Source organism: Hesperophylax consimilis, chromosome 19 (assembly GCF_061612785.1).
Source record: "Hesperophylax consimilis isolate HC1 chromosome 19, BYU_Hcon_1.0, whole genome shotgun sequence".
Taxonomy (NCBI): domain Eukaryota; kingdom Metazoa; phylum Arthropoda; class Insecta; order Trichoptera; family Limnephilidae; genus Hesperophylax; species Hesperophylax consimilis.
This window is the reverse complement of record NC_142854.1, coordinates 30,937,854-30,958,333: the sequence shown is the minus strand read 5'-3', so window position 1 is coordinate 30,958,333 and position 20,480 is coordinate 30,937,854. Positions and strand designations below refer to the sequence as shown.

The following is a 20,480-nucleotide window of genomic DNA, read 5'->3' as shown; positions in this document are numbered from 1 at the left end:
TCTCAAAAATATTTGAAAAATGTATCAAAAATAGAATAGTGAATTACCTAGAACAAAACAAAATTCTGTCCCAAAATCATTATGGCTTCAGAACAAAACTAAGCACTGAAGATGCAATATTCGATCTGACTAAAAAATTATACACATTTGTTGATCAAAATAAAAAGAGTTTAGCTATATTCCTAGTCTTAAGAAAAGCTTTTGATACGGTAAATCACAATCTACTTATAAAAAAATGAATCAAATAGGTTTAAAAAATGATACGCTAAAAATTCTTACTAGCTATCTCAAAGACAGAAAACAAAAAACAAAAATAGGGGATTTTTATAGTACTGAAACAGGAATAAAAAATGGAGTACCACAGGGAACTGTGCTTGGCCCAATTCTCTTTCTAATATACATAAACGATTTGTGTGATGTTATAATCCCTGGTAAAATTTTATGTTACGCTGATGATACAGTAATAATAGTGAATGGAAAATCCTGGCCTGAAACTTTTTTGAAGGCAACAAAATGCATTACATATGTCTCATCATGGCTAAAAAGTAATAGACTCTTCTTAAACTATAATAAAACATTTTACCTAACCTTTTCTAAAAATAGTAAAAATAAACCCCCCAATAACTATTATAATAAATATTAAATATTTAGGTATTGTTATTGATACAAAATTAAATTGGCAATCACAAATTAATAATACCGTCTGTAAATTAAGATATCTTACATACACATTTTACAGACTAAAAGAAGTGCTCAATGTTGAAAAACTGAAAATTATTTATTTTTCTTTGGTGCAATCTTCACTCATATACGGAATAATAGGATAGGGCGGTGCGCTTCGTGCACATATCAAACCTTTACAAATAATTCAAAATTATATCATTAAAGTTATGTATAGTCGGAAAAGAACATTTTCAACAGATGAGTTATACAAAGAATCTAAAGTATTCTGTCTCCGTAAAGTATTTATTTTGCAAACTATGAAATACATCTCAAAAATAAATGAAAACAGAACCAACATTAGAAGTAATAATGTATTTTATACCCCCCAAACGAACACGAAACAAATGCAAACACACTGCAGTTTCATTGGACCTCGTACTTTCAATTTTTTACCGAAAAATATTCAAGTGATTAATAAACTTCCTCAATATTTAAAAGAATTAAAATTATGGCTTTTCGATACAGCAGTTGAAACTTTTTTTATTTAATTTGTATCAATTTATGTTTCTCATAAAATATTCACCATATATTACACTAAACACTTATAACTTCACTATACACTATTATAAACACTTTTTATACAAACCGCTTAGACAAAATGTAATCTTGTTTTTATTATAATTATTGTTTATTTCTAGGTACAATAAAATAATATCTTAAATATATTACCCACGCACAGGCTGCGCCTTAGTGGGTTCCCATTATTCGTATTGATTTATATAATATTGTATGTAATTAATGTAAAAATTGGGAAAAATAAAGGAATTAAAAAAAAAAAAAAAAAAAAAACATAAAGAAATGTCAGTTCTTTAATTTTAACAGAATAAATAATCCAATATTTTTTCAATATAGGGTAGGAGGGGGCACAGTGGAACGAAAAACGTATTTAGATTTTAAGAAAAATAAACCTCTATTCAATTAATACAAAATCTTTAATAAAATCTTAAGTAGTCTTTGATTTATCATTTCAAAACAAAAAATATGAAAAAATGTTCATAGTAAAATAATTACAGGCATTTTTCCGAGATCAGAATTTTGTTCCACTGTGCCCCAGGTCTGGGGTAAAGTGGAACACCCCTAGGGGCACAGTGGAACATACCTACATAATTATTCAGAAGAATTATCCAGGAAATTATACATTCTTAAGATGCGTTGTGGAAAGTACAAAATGTTGGCCTGTCGTTTTGTTGATGTTTGTCTTATCCGTGGCAATAATTTGAGAAATATGTCATTTTAGGACACACCCGCCATGTCAGGTTCAAGAGGAAAGTAAAATCCGTCAAATTTGCCACTTTTCCTGAGGTAGCTGATATCATATTCATCATTTTCTTTGTCACAGTCAGTTAGCAGTTGTCCAATAAAATATTTGATATGTTTCCCTCGAAATTGGACCACCACAAAATCATCTTTTTTCGGTGCCTCGTAACAGGATAGTGGGATGTCCTGGTCTGTTGAATCATTTGATTCAGAAGATTTCATATTTTCTGCAGAGTCATCAAAAATATTCTTTGTGATTTGTTGCACTTTGTCAAGGTATTTTCTTTCCTTATTTCCAATGAGTTGTATTTGTCGCTCCCATTTCTCGATCTGAAGCAAAAAGGCGGATGGATTACGAAGTAATTACGCCCTGCCAACGTTCAATCTTCCCGACATCGGTAAATATCCGGATTTCCAACAACATCGGAACCGTAATTGTAACGAAAATACAGGTGCAAATCTACTTTTGTTTGTCTTCAATGTTCGGCTCGCCGCGCCGTCTTGTTTCACATTTAAAATGTGTTTTGTGCAAATTAATATATTTGGATTTCCTCTTTCTGTTATCTCGGTGAACTAAAAAATAATAACTGTCTATGGCCCTGCCATTTCGTTTTAATTTGTTCCTCTATCCTTGTAAAAATTACGGTGTCTAGGTTATATGTTAAATGTGTCTAAATATTTGCAGATCTATGGTAAAAAGGTAGACAATTTTTTTTCTCACAAAATGCTCGGAGTTACCAATCTAGTGAGTGATTTTCTTTAAAACTGTATACGCAAAGGAACCGGATCCTTGTAATTGCGACAGGAATTAGCGATCATCACAATATTTCAGTCAGTCAATATTTTGCGCGATTTGGCGTCTCTGTCTCCTGAGGTTTATTGTCGCCAGTAATTATTGCCTCGTCTTACTAAAGTAATTGCGTGTGAACAAGACGATAACGGTGTCAAATTTATAGCACTTGAGATTATTTCAGTAACCAACACATTTTAATCATTTTTTTTTTATTATTGGCGAGTTTATAATTTTCTATTGACGTTTCTTCAACGCTTTGGAAGTGACCGCCGCACTTAAGCCGAACCTACTTACGCCTTGGCGTAAGTAGGTTCGGCGTAAGTAGGTTCTTCTAGTAACATTGACGAAGTATCGTCAACTCCTTAATTAGTACTTGTTTATTGTAGGAATAAATCGCTTAACATTTGATTGATCATTTTTTACATCATTCGTATTATAACATATTGAGTTACCCAACACTGGCAACACTAACACGTGTCGTGACGGACGAGGGTACATAAGTTTGTTTATTGTTAACTTACAGCCGCTGTCACATGCGTGATAAGTGATATTATTATTTTTATTCGCGTTATAAACAATCTTCACAGTCAAGTCTGAAATTATCGGTTAATTAATACTTTCATCTCTTAATTTAAGGTTCCTATAGACCTAGCTAAAGGTTTGTGGTTGATATACAGGTTGTCTGGGGGTAAAGTTCAATAACTTCGCGAGGTGATTCTACGTGATGGTACTAGTAAAAGAGATGTAAAGCTTTTTTCGAAATTCACACTACTAATTGTTCTTTTCAGTCAAAAACGTAAAATTGGTCCGTCGTGTGGGACTGGGATCATTATTTTGCGCTCTTGCTAAATCTACCGTCTTGGTCCCAAAGGCTGCCGTTCTGTCAGTCTATTTATTGCCGCGCTTTGTGTCAATTACTTTTATTTTATTCGCAAAGGATCTGAAAATGTATTAAATCTAGCAGTGTTTAACATTAAATGTTTCATTAATCAGAACTTGTTAACGTAGTGTGTCTTCTAGTGTGCATTTAATAAGACTTACTTCAAAAGAACATCTTTATTCAGTGCGTATTTTTCCCAAGACTTCCTTTTAACATTGTGTTAATTTATTCATAATTTTAATTAGTGTCACAAAACCTGGCTTTACCCACAAATAACGGGCAGAAATTCATTAGGTTTACGAGCTACATGATGTAAATACACATCGAGAGTGGACATTTTAAAAAAATTGTTAAGATAGTCAAAAGCAATAACATTAGTTAGGTAATTAACAGTTAAATAATTTTACGTTAAAAAATTAGTATTTTATTTTGGGTCGAATACGTTTTATTTTATATAAAATGTTTGTGTATAAATGTTTTTTCAGGTCTTGTTTATTTTCAGCTGATAACAATTACCATCACAAAAGAGGACGCTATCACAGCAGTGCCATGGATCTTCCCAACACAGAGAGTGTTTCCATCAAGACTGAACCATGGTCGCAGGAAGAAGGCGAATGCGAAATGGCGTATACAGATATACCAATAGACCTTCAAGATGTGAAGAAGAAATGTTTGCAGTTTGCCGAGAGTGTTCAGCCAACTAGTAAGTTGAATTGCGTATATCACAAAGGTGTTTCAGATGGACGCAGTCAGAACAGCTGCTTGTTTTCTACTTCCATTCTTGTCGTTCGTCGGTATTTTTGATTTTACCTTTTAATTGAAATATTGCTTCACATGGCACTGACAAAATAAGAACTTTGTACAAGCGTGTAAGTACAACCGATGGTAAATCACTTATTAATCATTCTTAACCATTAACCATTAACCACTTAACCACTTAACCATTCTTTTCGTCAATCGGTACTTTCGCTATTTTGCTTTACATGAATTTAACGAACTCAGAAATTTGTTAACTTGTTATGACCTCAAACAGTTCAAAATTTAAATATGTTACAAAATTTAACAGAAAATTAAGTAATCATTTAACATGTACCATCATAATAAACCCAGGCTTTTGTGTATAGGGAATATGTTATTTTGTTCGTTATTTTAAGTCAATGTGTTGCGGCGTGAATGGACTGTAATTTGCGGTTTTTTGTGATATTGTTTGATTGACTTACCAATATCTGCTGTCGGCACCTTCCACTTTGCTCTGCTTTAATCACCGGTAGGGGTAATTGTTAGTATTGGAGGAGGTCAAGGAAAAGGAATAGTGATATTGGATTTGTTTACAGCGCGGCGCGGTGGTTTTTATAATTCAATATAGGTTATGCGGAAGCGATAAGGTCGGTTGAACCTTGCGGGCGGCGCGATACTTTAACAACTGACTTGATGTAGGTAAAAGGCGCGGAACGCGGGTGGGAAACAACAGAACCAAATACTTTGCAACAATAACTGGCCCGAGCATGCCCCCCGCCTTGACCAATGGTCAAAGTCACTAATACAACAAAAGAAACACGTTATGAAAGGATTCAATAAACAACACTGAACCCGCGGTAGAACTAAATTATAAATTAACTAAATCTAAGATAACAATATTAAACTTGTGGTAGATCTAAATTAACTAACTAAATCTTAGATAACGTTAAAGTTATTGTGTAGGCAGGGGACAGAGTTTAACGACTGCCCTGCGATATGTTCCGGAGTTAGTCTTAACGTCCGCAACGCGGATCACCATATCTACGCCGGGGTGGACGTTTACCACTACGCCAATAGGCCATTGTAGTGGTGCGATATTGTCACTCTTAATTATTACCACGGTGCCTTTCGTTATTGGATTCGAATTTGTATTCCATTTCTGACGCGATTGCAGCGTGTTCAGATACTCCATTCGCCATCGATTCCAGAAAGTCTGGACGAGACGATCGACAAGATGTTTTCGTTGCAGCAAATTTACTGGCGCATCTGACAAATCAGCAGCGGGTAAAGATTGTAATGGAGTGAGCGTTAAAAAATGCGCGGGTGTTAAAGGCAATGGAGCCGAAACATCGGTAACGCTGAGCACTGATAATGGGCGTGAATTTAGAATAGCTTCAATCTGATGAAGAACCGTTTGCATCTCTTCGTATGTGAGAAGAGATGTACCCACAACTTTATTTAAGTAACATTTAATGCACTTAATGTTACTCTCCCAGATCCCACCGAAGTGGGGTGCTTGTGGAGGATTCATCTTCCACTCGATACGGTTTTCCAACAAATTTTCTGAGAATTCTTTCTTGTAGTCCGGTGACTCTAAAAGTTCGAATAAAGCCTTCAAATGCGATTTAGCTCCTACGAAATCTGTCCCATTATCAGAATACATTACATTTACAGGCCCTCGACGGGATAGAAAACGTTTGAACGCGTTGAGAAAGACTTCGGTCGAGAGGTCTGAAGCGAGTTCAATGTGAACCGCGCGGGTCACCAGACAGATAAATAAGCAAATGTATGCCTTTTGGCTTCTAACACCCCGACGTCTATGCGGGATTATTTGAAGCGGCCCAGCGTAGTCGACCCCCGTGTGCAGAAAGGCCTTAGCTTCGCGGACGCGGCAAGCGGGTAAATCTCCCATTATTGGGAATTGCGGTTTGGGATTGACTCTAAAGCATGTATTGCACTGATGCACGCGTTTCCGAATCAAATTGCGCGAAGAAAGTATCCAAAACCTTTGCCTCAACAGAGACATAAGTAAGGTGGGTCCCGTATGCAAGTTCTTAGTGTGGTAATAATCTACTATTAAATCAACTATATGATCATGAGCGGGTAATAAAATAGGATGACGACTATCAAAATTCGAGTTCGGCGTTTCTCAATCTGCCTCCTACTCTTAGGAGACCGTCCTGAATAAATGGATTTAATTTAGCAAGAACTTGCCGTACTTTCTTGCCATCGTTCACTGACTTCATATCATCGGAAAAATGTACTTGCTGAACTGCCTTTATAATAGCGGTTTCTGCAATGTCAATATGGCTTAACTCAAATTTACGCGGCAATTTCCTAATGAAGCGAAACACGTAAATGACAATTCGAATTAATTTCGACCACGAATGAATGCGAGAAGCCAATGTGCATAATAAAGGTGACACGATTGTCTTGAGGCGATTATCGGTTTTAGGTTTCATTTCGGGTGGATCAGCTACACGAGAGCACAAGCCAAAAGTAGTTGGCTGTTCATACTGATTGGGTTTCAATTCCGGTAACTGTTCTGAATTTGCGTGCTTAAATGGTGAAATAGGCCACTCGAAATGCGGCTGGCAAAGCCATTTTGGACCATTCCACCAAATGTCATTTGCTATCAATTGCGATGGTAGCATACCTCTTGACAGGCAGTCGCTAGGGTTATCAGCACCTGCGACATGATAAAAATGACTACTGTTTAAATTTTCGTGTATTTTTGCTACGCGATTGGCAACAAAGGTTTGCCAGCGGTGAGGTGATGAATGAATCCAACTTAAAGTTACAGTCGAATCAGAAAAGGCAAATGTTGAATGAATAGTAAACCTCGCGGAGTAATTATCAATTACCCTTTTTAACAGGTGCGATAACAATAATGCAGCGCATAATTCTAGGCGTGCTAGGGAGACAATTTTTAGCGGTGCTACCTTTGATTTTGCGCAAACTAATTGAACCTTAATTCGGTTATCAGGAGTGGTCACATGAGCGTATACCACTCCTCCATATGCCTTTTCGCTTGCATCCGCAAATCCAACAAGTATTAACGTGCATCCTTCCGTGACTCCTATATGACGTGGAATACGAATCGACGATATTGACGGCAATTCCGCGTTGAACTGCTGCCACTGATGTGATATCCTTGCGGGTGGGATCTCGTCCCAATCGATTTTTAAATTCCACAGCTCCTTTATTAGAAGCTTGGCTTGTACAATTATAGGTGCTACTAGACCCATCACGTCAAAGAGTCTAGCGACAGATGATAAAATATTGCGTTTCGTACAAGTTCGATTATCTGGAGTAACTTCAAATGCGAAAATGTCATCCGAAGGATGCCATCGTAGCCCAAGGATTTTTAACGATGCATCACTATCGAAAGTTACACTTTGCGACAGGCGAAGTTCCAATGGAACGTTTCCTAAAACTGTGCTGGAATTGGATGCCCACTTGAGTTGAAAACCTCCTGACTGGAAAAGCTCAATCAACTCTTCAGCCGCGCGGATAGCTTCTTGCTCATTTAAAGCAGAGCTAGCGATGTCGTCTACATAAACATCTCTATTAATAATATCCCTTGCAAGAGGGAAGCGAGCGCCTTCATCTAACATTAATTGTTTGATTGCTCGAAGGGCTAAGAACGGACTACATTTAAGACCGAATGTTACGCGATTGTATTGGTAAGCCTGAAGCGGCTTTTGCGGATCGAATCTATATAAAATTCGTTGATAACGACGATCTTCTTTGCGAACATTTATACATAAATACATTTGACGAACGTCTGCGGATATTGCGATAGGAAAAAGGCGTAAATTCAGAAGAATGCAAAATAAATCATTCTGTAGGCTTGGTCCCGTGTGTAAAATATCGTTCAAAGATAAACCAGTTTTTGTCTTTGCGCTTGCGTCCAGAACCACTCTCACCTTTGTTGTCATTTTATCTTCACGCCTAACTGCGTGATGCGGGATGTAGTATGCGTTTTCTGACGGTAAGGCTTCCACCTGGGACAGATAACCTTTATGAATATGTTCTCTTATTACTTCATCATAAAGCGGTTTTAGTTCTGGCAGATGGTTAAATTTTCTTTCTAGTGCGTAAAACCGATTTTGCGCAGCTTGCAATGAATCACCTAAGTCACAAGGGTTGCTTTTGAATGGCAAAGCCACTTCATAAGAACCGTCCTCGAGGCGAGTTGTGGTGCCTTTAAAAATGTCTTCAGCTTCTTTTTCTTCGAGGCTGTGAACTGGTTCCGAACCAATATCTTCGATTTCCCAGAATTTTTGCATTAAGTTCTCAATTTCGTGCGTAGCGCAGAAAGTGAATGCGGTGTTTGGTTGAGAATTTACTGGGGCGTCACCCATAAAAACATAACCTAATGTGGTTTGAATCGCGACTGGAAAACCGGGGGTGATTATCTTATTTGGTAGCAACAGTTGAGAGAACAGACTGACGCCAATTAGCAAATCGATTGGGCCTGGCATTGCCCAGGTGTCGTCTGCCAGCGGAACATTTATAAATTTATATGACGTCAAGTCCACCTTGCAAGTAGGTAAATGAGCGGTAATTTTTTCTAAAACTAGAGCGGTTATGGAGTATTTGAAGTAGGGATCAATCCTAGATTGAATTGTCAATGTGACACTTCCTCTTATTGATTGCGTTTTGCCACCTAAACCCTGGACTGCGAAGCGCGTTCCTGAACTGACTGTCAGGCCTAATTTTTCACAACATTGTGAAGTTATGTAATGCTTTTGTGAGCCTGGGTCTAGAAGACAGCGGACGGTATTCTCTTCACCGTTTCGATCAACAGTGTTAACTTTGGCGGTAGCAAGAACTTCAGTGGTTGCCCCTTGTCGCGTGGTTGCTGACATAGTACATATCGGCGGTTCTGCATCGTTAGGTTGAGTTTCTCCATTGGATGTGGAGGCGTTTGCTTGACTGGGTTTATCAAAATGAAGAAAAGTATGGTGCTTGCCATGACACTTATGACAAGTGCCTTTTGATTTACATTTTGTAGATGTATGTTGCGGGCTCAAGCAATTAAAACACAAAGATTTTTCCTTTGCGAAGGAAAACCTTTCCTTTGGTGATAATTTTAAAAATTGTGTACAAGTGTACAGTTGCGTGTGGTTCTCATTTTGACAATAAAGGCATTTTGATTGCGTACTCGTGTAAGTATGATGTGTGCGGGTTTGAGCTGTGCGTCCAGTTCCACCGGAACTGGTTGAATGTGTGTTGGCGGTGTTAGGTCCACGAGTTGTTGAAGTTCGTTGCAGAATTTTGACCTGATCTTGCACAAACGACACCAATTGCTTGCCGGTGGGAACCTCAATTTCTCGAACTGAGAGCTCAATAGCTTGTGCAGTTTGCGACTCTAATTTCTGCAAAGCGCATTGTAGTAATATAAAATCCGAAAGGTCTTCTATTCCCAATTGTTTTAGTGCGGCGATAGATGCTGAATATTTTTCTATAAAAACTGTCAAACTGTTTGCGTTGTGAGCTACGGTTTTTGAATGAAATATGTTATTCAGGTAATAAGTGGCAAGAGATCGCTTATCTTGATATTTATTGACTAGCGTATCCCAGATTATTTTATATGTGTCTCCAGTTGGCACTAAACCTGACGTAACATTTTTCGCGGTTCCAGTTAATTTTCCAATTAAATATTGTACGCGTTGCGAATCAGATAGTTGTGAATTTAAATGAACATTTGTTTTGAATGTTTCATAAAATAGGTGCCAATTTTCCATCCGTCCATCAAACGTAGGTAATTCTATAGCGGGTAACTTAATAAAATTATTATTATTACTCGTAGCAGCACACGCAGATGTAGATGTTTGCGGTTTTGTAGCTAAATTTGGTTTTAAATTATGTCGTGCGCGAATAATACGTGTGTATAATTCTTCAAACTGTTCCCAGCTTGAATAATCTGGTTCAGAATTCGGGTCTGACGTAAGAATATTCTCGTTAATTTGATCAATAATTAATTCAAATTTATTTTTAATTTCTAAAATACTTTCAGATTCGGACATAAACGCTTCACCTGAGCGTGACGCTTCGAAATTGATTGGCAAATTATTTGCAAGCGAAACTAAATTTTGGACCCTTTTTAGAATAATATCTCTTTTACCTTTTAGTAAAACTAATTGTCTTTTTTGTTTGTCTTCCATTTTTAGAATTATTTGCAAACTAAAAGTTTAATTATTTATAAAATAATGCACAAGAACCACAAGTGTACTGGGCGACAATTTGTAGCGACGAATTATAGTGGAGAAGTAATTTATCAAATAATTAAATATATTGGCCGATACCTCAAAGCGATGTTTACGTACGTACTTAGGTTGGCATTAATACACATAGACGAATATATATTACGCTGTAATATCTTTGCGATTTGCACTGAATAAATTTGCTACAACAACATCGATAAATAATCTAATTACCCAAAATATCAAAGAGTACCTATACCTAGGCATGTAATTTCAAATAGCGGACGAGTGTTGCTAACTGAATCCTTGCACAAATGAATGCGATTGAATAGGAACAAAACTACATTTAAATAATGCGGCTCAAATGACCAAATGTAATTGTCTATTTAAATAATGCGGCTCGAAGTGACCAAATGTTGCGGCGTGAATGGACTGTAATTTGCGGTTTTTTGTGATATTGTTTGATTGACTTACCAATATCTGCTGTCGGCACCTTCCACTTTGCTCTGCTTTAATCACCGGTAGGGGTAATTGTTAGTATTGGAGGAGGTCAAGGAAAGGGAATAGTGATATTGGATTTGTTTACAGCGCGGCGCGGTGGTTTTAATAATTCAATATACGTTATGCGGAAGCGATAAGGTCGGTTGAACCTTGCGGGCGGCGCGATACTTTAACAACTGACTTGATGTAGGTAAAAGGCGCGGAACGCGGGTGGGAAACAACAGAACCAAATACTTTGCAACAATAACTGGCCCGAGCACAATGTATTCAGATTATATTTTCTGTGGGTTTTTAAAGATAACGATAAAAAAATCCGTATTTTTATTTATATTTTTAATATTAATGTAATTAATAATAATGAATTTAACTATTTTACTACAAGTTCAAGTGCTGCATTGTGATTTTCATTTTCGAGTTTGAGGGATTGAAATTTCTATGAGTTTTCTAATATTTATAAATGGTGCTAATTTATCTTGATTATCTTTGAAAATTTCATATATTGCATGGTAGAAGTATAATGCATTTAGTTTTCTGACTTCACATTCTTTTTTGAGGGAATTGTACACACTATGCCTGGGTGAAACCCAAACGAGATATCAACTAAGCCACCGACCGCTCATGTGTTCTATTGTTATAGTTAGTTTTAATAGTTAAAATTATTTTCAGATCTTTTTATCCACCCTCAAAAAGGATCTTCTGGGTAATCATTAATCAGTAATGAAGGAATTCCTAAGAATATACCTTTTTACAGAATTGTTTTTAACTGATACTGAATAACAGTGTATTCCAGCAGTTTTAAAATTTTCACTTCCTTCGAAATAAAAATACCTGATTTGTAATTTGGTCACCAATTCTTAACCGAAGGATTTATTTTTTAACCGTTAATTTGACTACTTTGGGGGGCGGGGATAGCTGTCCCGCACCTAAAGGTATATCATATCGCCCCTGGTATGATGTACCTTTTCTATATTAGATATTTTGATTTTATGGAAATTTGTTCCCGCTAACCAATCGCATGTAGCTTATCAGCAGGAATTTTGTTAAAGAATTTAACAAATTCACCACTAAATCTAAATAATATTCATTTAATAGCACCGACCCACGACGAATTTTTAATGTAAATTTATCATTTTTTTACTCGCATAAACGTTTTATTATTTCAGGTAGCATTAATGTGGAGACTGCACCCATCAAGGCAGAACCAGGATCCCGAGATGACGATGGAGGAGAAATTCCTTATACAGTGATAGACATAGATCTACAGGACATTAAAAAGGAATCCTTGGAACGCTCTGAAAGAGCATCAGGTACGATCGATTTGTGTTTGTCCGAATTTTTTTTAATAATTTTCTGGTATAATTATAGATATCTAAGTATTGAGCTTCATTTGATATTTTTTCAGATATGATAACGGACCTAAAGATGCAACCTGAAGGAAGATCGTATTCATGTTCACATTGTAACTACTCTTGCTCAAGCAAGTCTTACTTAACAGTGCACTTACGCACCCATACTGGTCTAAAACGTTATCCTTGTTCCCATTGTAACTTCTCCTTGTCATTCAAATCAAGTTTAGCAAGGCACCTACGCACTCATTCTGGACTAAAACCTTATTCATGTTCCTACTGCAGCTATTCATGTTCTCGAAGGGGAAGTTTAAAAACTCACATTCTTACCCATACTGGAGAAAAACCTTATTCATGTTCCCACTGTGTTTACTCCTGTTCAGATCAATCATATTTAACAAAACACTTACGCAGCCACACTAAAGAAAAACCTTATTCATGTTCCCATTGTAACTTCTCCTGTTCACAAAAAACAAATTTAGCAAAGCACTTATCCACCCATACTGGACTAAAGCCTTATTCATGTTCCTACTGTAGCTACTCTTGCTCAAGTAAGTCATACTTAACAGAGCACGTACGCACCCATACTGGTCTAAAACCTTATCCATGTTCCCATTGTAACTTCTCCTGTTCATTCAAATCAAGTTTAGCAAGGCACTTACGCACTCATACTCGACTTAAACCTTAATCATGTTGCTACTGTAGCTAATCTTGCTCAAGCAAGTCAAGCTTAACAGTGCACTTACGCACCCATACTGGTCTAAAACTGTTAATCTTCTGGCCGAGATTCACAGATATATTTGTATTAATGGTACACGGTTTGATTCTGTTAATGTTATATTGTAACAACGAGTATTTTACTGAGTTTAGTATCTAACTAGAGCTGTCGACAGAGAGAGCTAAACTACCTACTACAGGGTTTTATATAGGTACTTCTATCTCCCTCATCTTCTGTCTCTATCACATATATTACGGAAGTCAAAGCGGACTCTAAAACCTTTCTCACATCCTCCCCTACTTAATTTAACTTCCTCTCCCTAGCTACATATTTCATGTACAAACTAATAAGATAAAATTATACAATAAAACACACAATAACTTTTTCTTGGATGTCCCTTTCTTTTTTCTTATCTTCTCCTCTCCTCTCCCTTCACCTCTTCCGGATCTATGGACAGCCGATCACCTCGGCCGCAGACGTCCTTGCCACGGGTTGGATATGAAACATGGGGAGCAAGAATTAGAGACACTCCTATTGCGTAACATCCCTGAAAGGTTCAACTCGTCCGCTGACAGTGTACCTGTATCAGACGCGTTTGAACTCGGGCATTTTTCTTCCTGCCAAGAAACATGCAATTTCTTTATTTGGTCTAAGTGTCTTTTCCAAACTATATTAATCTTAATAAAATATATTTTTTTGCCCAATCAACAATTTTGCCAGGGACCCATAACCTATTCCCTTGAGATCTAAAATCTCTACTCATAACCTTCTGACCTTGTGATGAAAGGCTTAAATCACAGTGAAAAACAGATAAACCATAGCTGCTAAAAATATGCAATTTATTTATGAAAACCGTCATTCTAGCTACATCTGTTGATTTAAAAATTGATTCAGTTTGTTTGCAGTAGGCACCTGTAATAGTCGGAATTAAATCGAGGTTCTGGGACGAAAGCAGAGAGGTCGTAAAATCGTCTAGCACGAGAAAGGAATCCCCTGTCTAGGCCTAAAAATAAACATTGAATTTTGTCAACCAATAGATCTGAACAAAAAGCTATAAAATTTTGAGTAACCAATCAGTGAACGGAAAGGCGTGTGTCTACGAAAGACAAAGGAATGAACTTTGGACCCGACATTAAAATAGATAATTAATTACATTTCCATTCCCACAGAAATTAGAGGCGAACGCACTATAGTATAAACAATCGACGTTCAAGGGAACGAATCCTGGGAATGTTTACAATAACTGAGACATTTATGAGATAGCGAACCATAGGAATCGAGTGCTTTGAAGTTTTTACATGTTGTAAAGCACACACACGAAAATGCGATGGAAAAAATTATAAACGTGATAGTATAAAAGAATGACGGTAAAACGAAAGAAAGTTGCTGGCAGAATTTTCAACTGTAGTGCAATTATTTATGATAGAGATAGGGTGTCAAGTTCGATAAAAATCGTACTAAAGAGAGGTGAGAGTGTTGGAAACAATGGAAACTAATCGTTATCAATTTAAGATGAAGCGGACATATTGGTAAATCAATTTTGAATGAAAATCTCGCGAAAAAAATAGACATTTTAGAAAAGTGCAGCGACTGAACGGAGGGAAAATACAGAGATTTTGAGCTGCTACAAAGGTCCTAGGGACATGAAAATAGGGTACCATAAGAAGGCAATAAAGCTAAACATATAGCGATAGATTAAATTCAGGAAACGTAGGCATTTTACATGATTATCAGGGTAGATAGATATTAGAGTTACACAAGACTGCAGGAGAAGTGACATGAGATAAAAGGTTGACAGTCTCATGTGTATTTTAAAGGATAAACAATCGAAATTCGAACAAGATTCTTATTTACGTTAAGGTAATAAACGATTAGAAAACCAATAAAATTTAACGTAGGGCTTATGGGATGTTTAGATAAAGCAAAAGAGATTAAAACTAATGGCTCTAAAATTAAATTAAATTTACGGCCGTAGTACATAAATTGGAGACGTAAACAGATGTCCAGACGTATGACTTATGTGATATTTTGTATGACAAAGATAGAAAATTGGGCGGAGATTGAATAAAACAATAAAAATGACAGATATCCCAGAGTCTAATTAGGTATATCTCCCATAGAAGTGTGGAAAATTATATATTAATTAATAATAAATGAAGTATGAAAGTTTCCTGGGGACCACACACATCGGGAAAAGTGAGGAAAAGATAAAAGGAAGGGTTAAGAACGGTGATAAGGAATGATCCAAGTGGAGAAAAGCGATACAATTCTAATTTATCCGTGAAATAAATAAATACGACTTGGAAAATAATTAGTTATAGAGTTATGAGAAATAACATAAGAATAAAGAAGAAATTTGTGTAGAAAAACGTCTGAATAAAGAAAATTCAAGAAGAATAAGGGAAAACTCAAGTCTGCGGCATAAAGAGAGAAAGTACTGGTGAAAATGGAAAAGCTCACATAGGTGACAATAAAATTAAGTAGAATTTAGACAAATCGAAATTCAAAAATGCATAGTAAAGATTTCGACATGGATTTAATCATTTTTCGCACGAGATGAATAAAATTGAGATCTATATATATGTTATTGAGGACGGACCTATCGCGAATTGAGAAAAAAAAAGGAACGCAAAATCATGAGATTTTAACTACATTTTGTATGAATAGAGGACAAAGGAAGCTTGGGCGATTAACGCAGACTTACCCGATTCGGACCCTAGCGAATTATAGACGTGAGAAAAAAACTAACCGCCACCCAGAGACGGACAACAGAAGATCCTATGGAGGCACAATCGAAATTAGGGGAAGGTGTGTTCGGATTTGCGAGTTGATAAAAGATAGAATTGTTTATCAAAGGAAATTCAGATACGTCTTTTGGAACCTGAGAGGGGTATAAAATACGATGCACACCAGTTTTGGGACAGTCAGTCGAGGTTTTGAAGAGGTGAATACGCCGCAGTACTACGTTTCTTGGTAAAAATTAACAGTGAAAAATCTTTAAGTGTTAAATTTTAAATAAGTCCCTGGACTTAGAGAATTTGTGAATAGTACAAGTACTAAAATCAGTGAAATTTTAATAAGTCAGTTTAATTTAATCAAACAGTGTTAATAAAAAAATAAATAGGGTTAAACTCAGTGCTTAAAAGTGTTACGTGAATAGTGCAAAAAGTGTTTAGTGAATTATTAAAATTTAAAAATAATTATTTCATTCAAAGAGAAAACATTCAAATTTAACTGAGAGTTTTATCGTTAATCTAGAGTGAACGTGTTCGCGAATTGATATTTAAAAATAGATTATAATTTAGCATCAATTTTGTTTAAAAATAATTAATAGTAAATACTTACATCTTAATTTAAAAGAAACACAAAAACAAAAAAAAAAGGGATTCAATAATAATAAACGCTCAAACCTTTGTTCTAAAAGTAACAGTTCGAAAAAAAAAATAATTGTGGATAGGTTAAAATATTAGTAAAACCAGTGCAATTTAGAAAAAAGTTTTAACAGATATTTAATTTATTCAGAATCGAAATAATTAAAAGTTTGCGCAATTCGGAATGAATTTTCTTATAAATTTATATAAAAAAATTAAAAAGGAGTGAAAATAACAAAAATAGTTCGACCTAAATAATTTATAATTTTCCGGCACATCTATATCACAAAATATTAAATATCAGCTAATTTATATGAATTAAGCAAGAATAAAATATTAAAATAGGAATAAATAGTCGAAAAGACTAATTTTGAAATTAGTTGAAAAATACAGTTAATTAGGTAGGATTTCTTTGACAAGATTTGTTGTGTACATCCCAACCGGAAAAATCTTGAAGGGGGTGAGTTTTCCTTTTATAAACAATTTTCAGGCCCTTGGAGTGAGGAGATACAGCTGATTATGGTATCCCAATTAAATTATTAAAACAACAAGAGGAATTACGCATTAAAATATGTATATTGTGTATTTATATATATATATATGAATATAAAATAATATATTGTATATAAAGAATATATATATGAGTAATGTATTTATATATATGTATTTTATTTATTAATCGAAGCATCGAAATGGTAGCGATTTTTAATACCTACCCGAGGACATATCTATATTATTGAAAAAGAAAATATGTATTTATTAATATTCAAGACTATGTAGAATCATATATTTTATAATTATTTATTAATATATGTAAACTTATTTAACATATTTTGACAATCGAGATATGTGTACTTATATATATATATATATATATATATATATATATATATATATATATATATATATATATATATATTTATCCCCTCTCGTACTATGTTGATCTCGCGCGACGGTACGCCAGGTATATGTTGATCCGTTTGCATTTGTTGATCCACCCCGGATATGTTGATCCATTACCCAAGCTGGCATACATATGTAAATCCTTACAGATCAACTTGTGTCATCGAGATTTAGCTGTAAGCCACGCCCATTTTTCGGTCGCATATACATTTTACACGATTTATTTTGTTGATCTATATATTTCAGACAAACTTGACCGCTTGTATGTGTTGTAACTTGTAACCGCCAATTTCGCGCGCGTTGTGGTACTTTTTAGATTCCGTTAGAACATCCATATTCTATGAAAATGACTCTGTACTTAAAGAGGATAGACTGCCTCACGCGTATTTATATTGAAATGGAACTTTCGCAAACGTCAAATCCATGCTTAAAAAACCTTTTGAACTTGATTAAACAAAAATGTAACTTTAATGCATCATTTACTACGTTTCGTGACTTAGCAGGGGTGCCCGGGTTCATGGGGTGAGATTTGTGTAAGTCATTTTATAAGAGAAGTTTTGAACATTGATTAAATCAAATTTTATCATAATGTATCTTTTACCATCTCTCCCGACGTAAGTTTCTTGTAATGATTAAGTTGAAACAAAGCGTAATATCCATAATATGTGCCTATTAAAATTGCGGCGATTAGATTGGTGAGAATTTAATCTTTCAAATTTTAAATTGAAATTGCTGAAAAATTAATTCCAATTTGTTTTTTACTAAACATGGCTAAAGTCATTTCAAGCACCGATTCCAACCAACGATGTTTTAGTATATGTTCGTCAATCAACAGGAGCCATAATGTCTGTACATCAGAGCCCTCGAGAACTATTACAATTATGTGTACCGCCGCCCCGGGAACCATTTATTAGATAACCAATACCCCTACCATTAGTCACCGCCAACGATTTAGCGAGAAAGTTGTTTATTTTTTGTATTTTTTTACATCGTCTCCACACAGGAGGCCCTAAGGAAAATCGTAACCCTCAAGGCCTATGTCATCTTTGTGAATGCTGTGTTGGGGGTATTTTGAAAGAAAGGAATGAGAGTGAGTTCTGGGAAGGAAATAGGTATGATGGGTGGGTAGTAATCTGGGGGTCAGTGTGTTCGAGTGATAAACATAAGAATCCAAGTCTCCTACTGCGTTGCAAGGCGATGCGTTGAAAGAGGATTAATCGATCCGGCCCACCACGCATTTGGTAGGCAAGCGCATCCGCCGCCAAGAACCGAACAAACCTCACCCCATAAACCCGGGCACTCCTGCTAAGTCACCAAACATATCAAACTACTTGAGGTGGCTCTCGACTAGCAATCCGAAGGTCGCGGGTTCAAATAAATTTTACTAAAATTAATTTGCACTATTTTACAATTAGTTTTTGGTTATATCTGAATAGCTAGGTACTCTCCCACCTTCCTCCTCGTCATCTCCTTTGAGGTCTCCTTTGAGGATGCCATAGTCTCACTGGCTCCAGACGGGAGCGGTTAGGACTGTATGACTCTGGTGCGGTATTCACACAAGTTTTTATTTGTAAAAAATGAAAAAAGAAATATTGACAATATTATAATCAGATATCATATTTCCTACAAAAAGCTACAGCTTGCTTCGAGAAGTTGAATAAAGTATTTTTAGCACAAACATGGCAGAAGATGAACTAACACGTGCAGTTTATAGTAATACCAACTAAAAGCACTTCAATATATTTTATTTAAATTTTGTAATTCCTTCATGCCTCATATTAGTGTTTCATAAAAAAATACAAATCATATCACACCACATCTTAACCAAAAAGCCGATATGTTTTTATACACAAAAAAGGGTTATTTGGATATTCTCTGTATGAAAACTAATTTCATACAGAGAATTTCATATATTTAATTGTTTTGTCTTTGATAATCAACGGCTATGGAATTCTACGTCTTGCCACCGCGTTTCCCGATACTATTGATTACTAAACACGGCGAAATATTTCAAAATGACTTATTAACGATTCCAGAATGTACTTTATTCATAATTGTTTTCAAAATTTATCTGTTTCTTTAGACATTTTTTTTATAAAGTGCCTATAAACTTCGTTTTATTACTTATCCACTGGAGCGATTTCTGCCATATTTTGCCAATATTGTGCAATATCTTAGTTTTACCTCTAGGTACACAATAGAGTGGGTACTTATGGAATCTAGAAATATGGGATTATTGATTAAATCTAGGTGGATTCGTTAGCTTTAAACCGCATTTAGTAGTTTATATGGTTTCTGTGTTAATGTTTTTGGGGGATGATTATACCGGTACAATTGACCCCGTATTACAACTAAACTCCAGTTTCTGTGAGTACAGCTCCCAAGTTTTATAAACTCAAGTGCATGTCCGTCCGTAACACTTAGTCAATGTACTTATTTGTTCGTTGTCCTCTCTTTTCTAATGTGAAGTTGCTATTTTAATTTAAAGGAATATATATATACACATTGTTTGGGAATTAAATGACAAAATTGATTTAATATAATAGTATTTGTAACCACCTTGTAGCTGTTTTTTTAGTTCAGCTGATTTCCGGTCATATTGTTTTATAATATTAAATATGGGATGATTTTAAAAGAATCATCTTTAGAGCTATTCGAAACATTCGCAAAAATCAAATCCATAAAAAAATCATAACTTAGCAGGGGTACACTGTTGCGTTTGCTCAGCTACTACGTGGCGGGCCGGATCGAAAGAGACTGGTTGAGGGATACCTTTTGGCCATAAAAATCTAAAATGGCGGCAAAAGGAAATTATTCCATATTCAAATTCGGCGGTATGATTTTTTTATGTGACACCTCTCGATAGAGCGCCCCTATCTTTACACGTTAAATACAGAGAAACTATGTCACCAACCGGTTGGGCAGCGTTATGAGGCGGGTTAAGGTAGGGGCTGTAGGAATGAATTTATTAATGCTGGTCTTAAATAGGCGCGAATTATATGGAGGAGGAAAAACAGATGCTGATAGCTCGTTCCACA

At 35.7% G+C, this 20,480-nt stretch overlaps 1 protein-coding gene across 1 annotated transcript in view; it reads left to right on the top strand.

Moving 5' to 3' along the window:
* LOC149415134 (uncharacterized) overlaps nt 1–13,533 on the top strand; it is a 44,265-nt gene extending 30,732 nt beyond the window's left edge. The window contains exons 3-5 of the mRNA XM_089643281.1: nt 4,181–4,356; nt 12,268–12,411; nt 12,507–13,533. Of these exons, the coding sequence (XP_089499407.1) occupies nt 4,181–4,356; nt 12,268–12,411; nt 12,507–13,138 (952 nt within the window). The 3' untranslated portion in view covers nt 13,139–13,533. The remainder of the gene's footprint in view (nt 1–4,180; nt 4,357–12,267; nt 12,412–12,506) is intronic.
* The last annotated feature ends 6,947 nt before the right edge of the window (nt 13,534–20,480 follow it).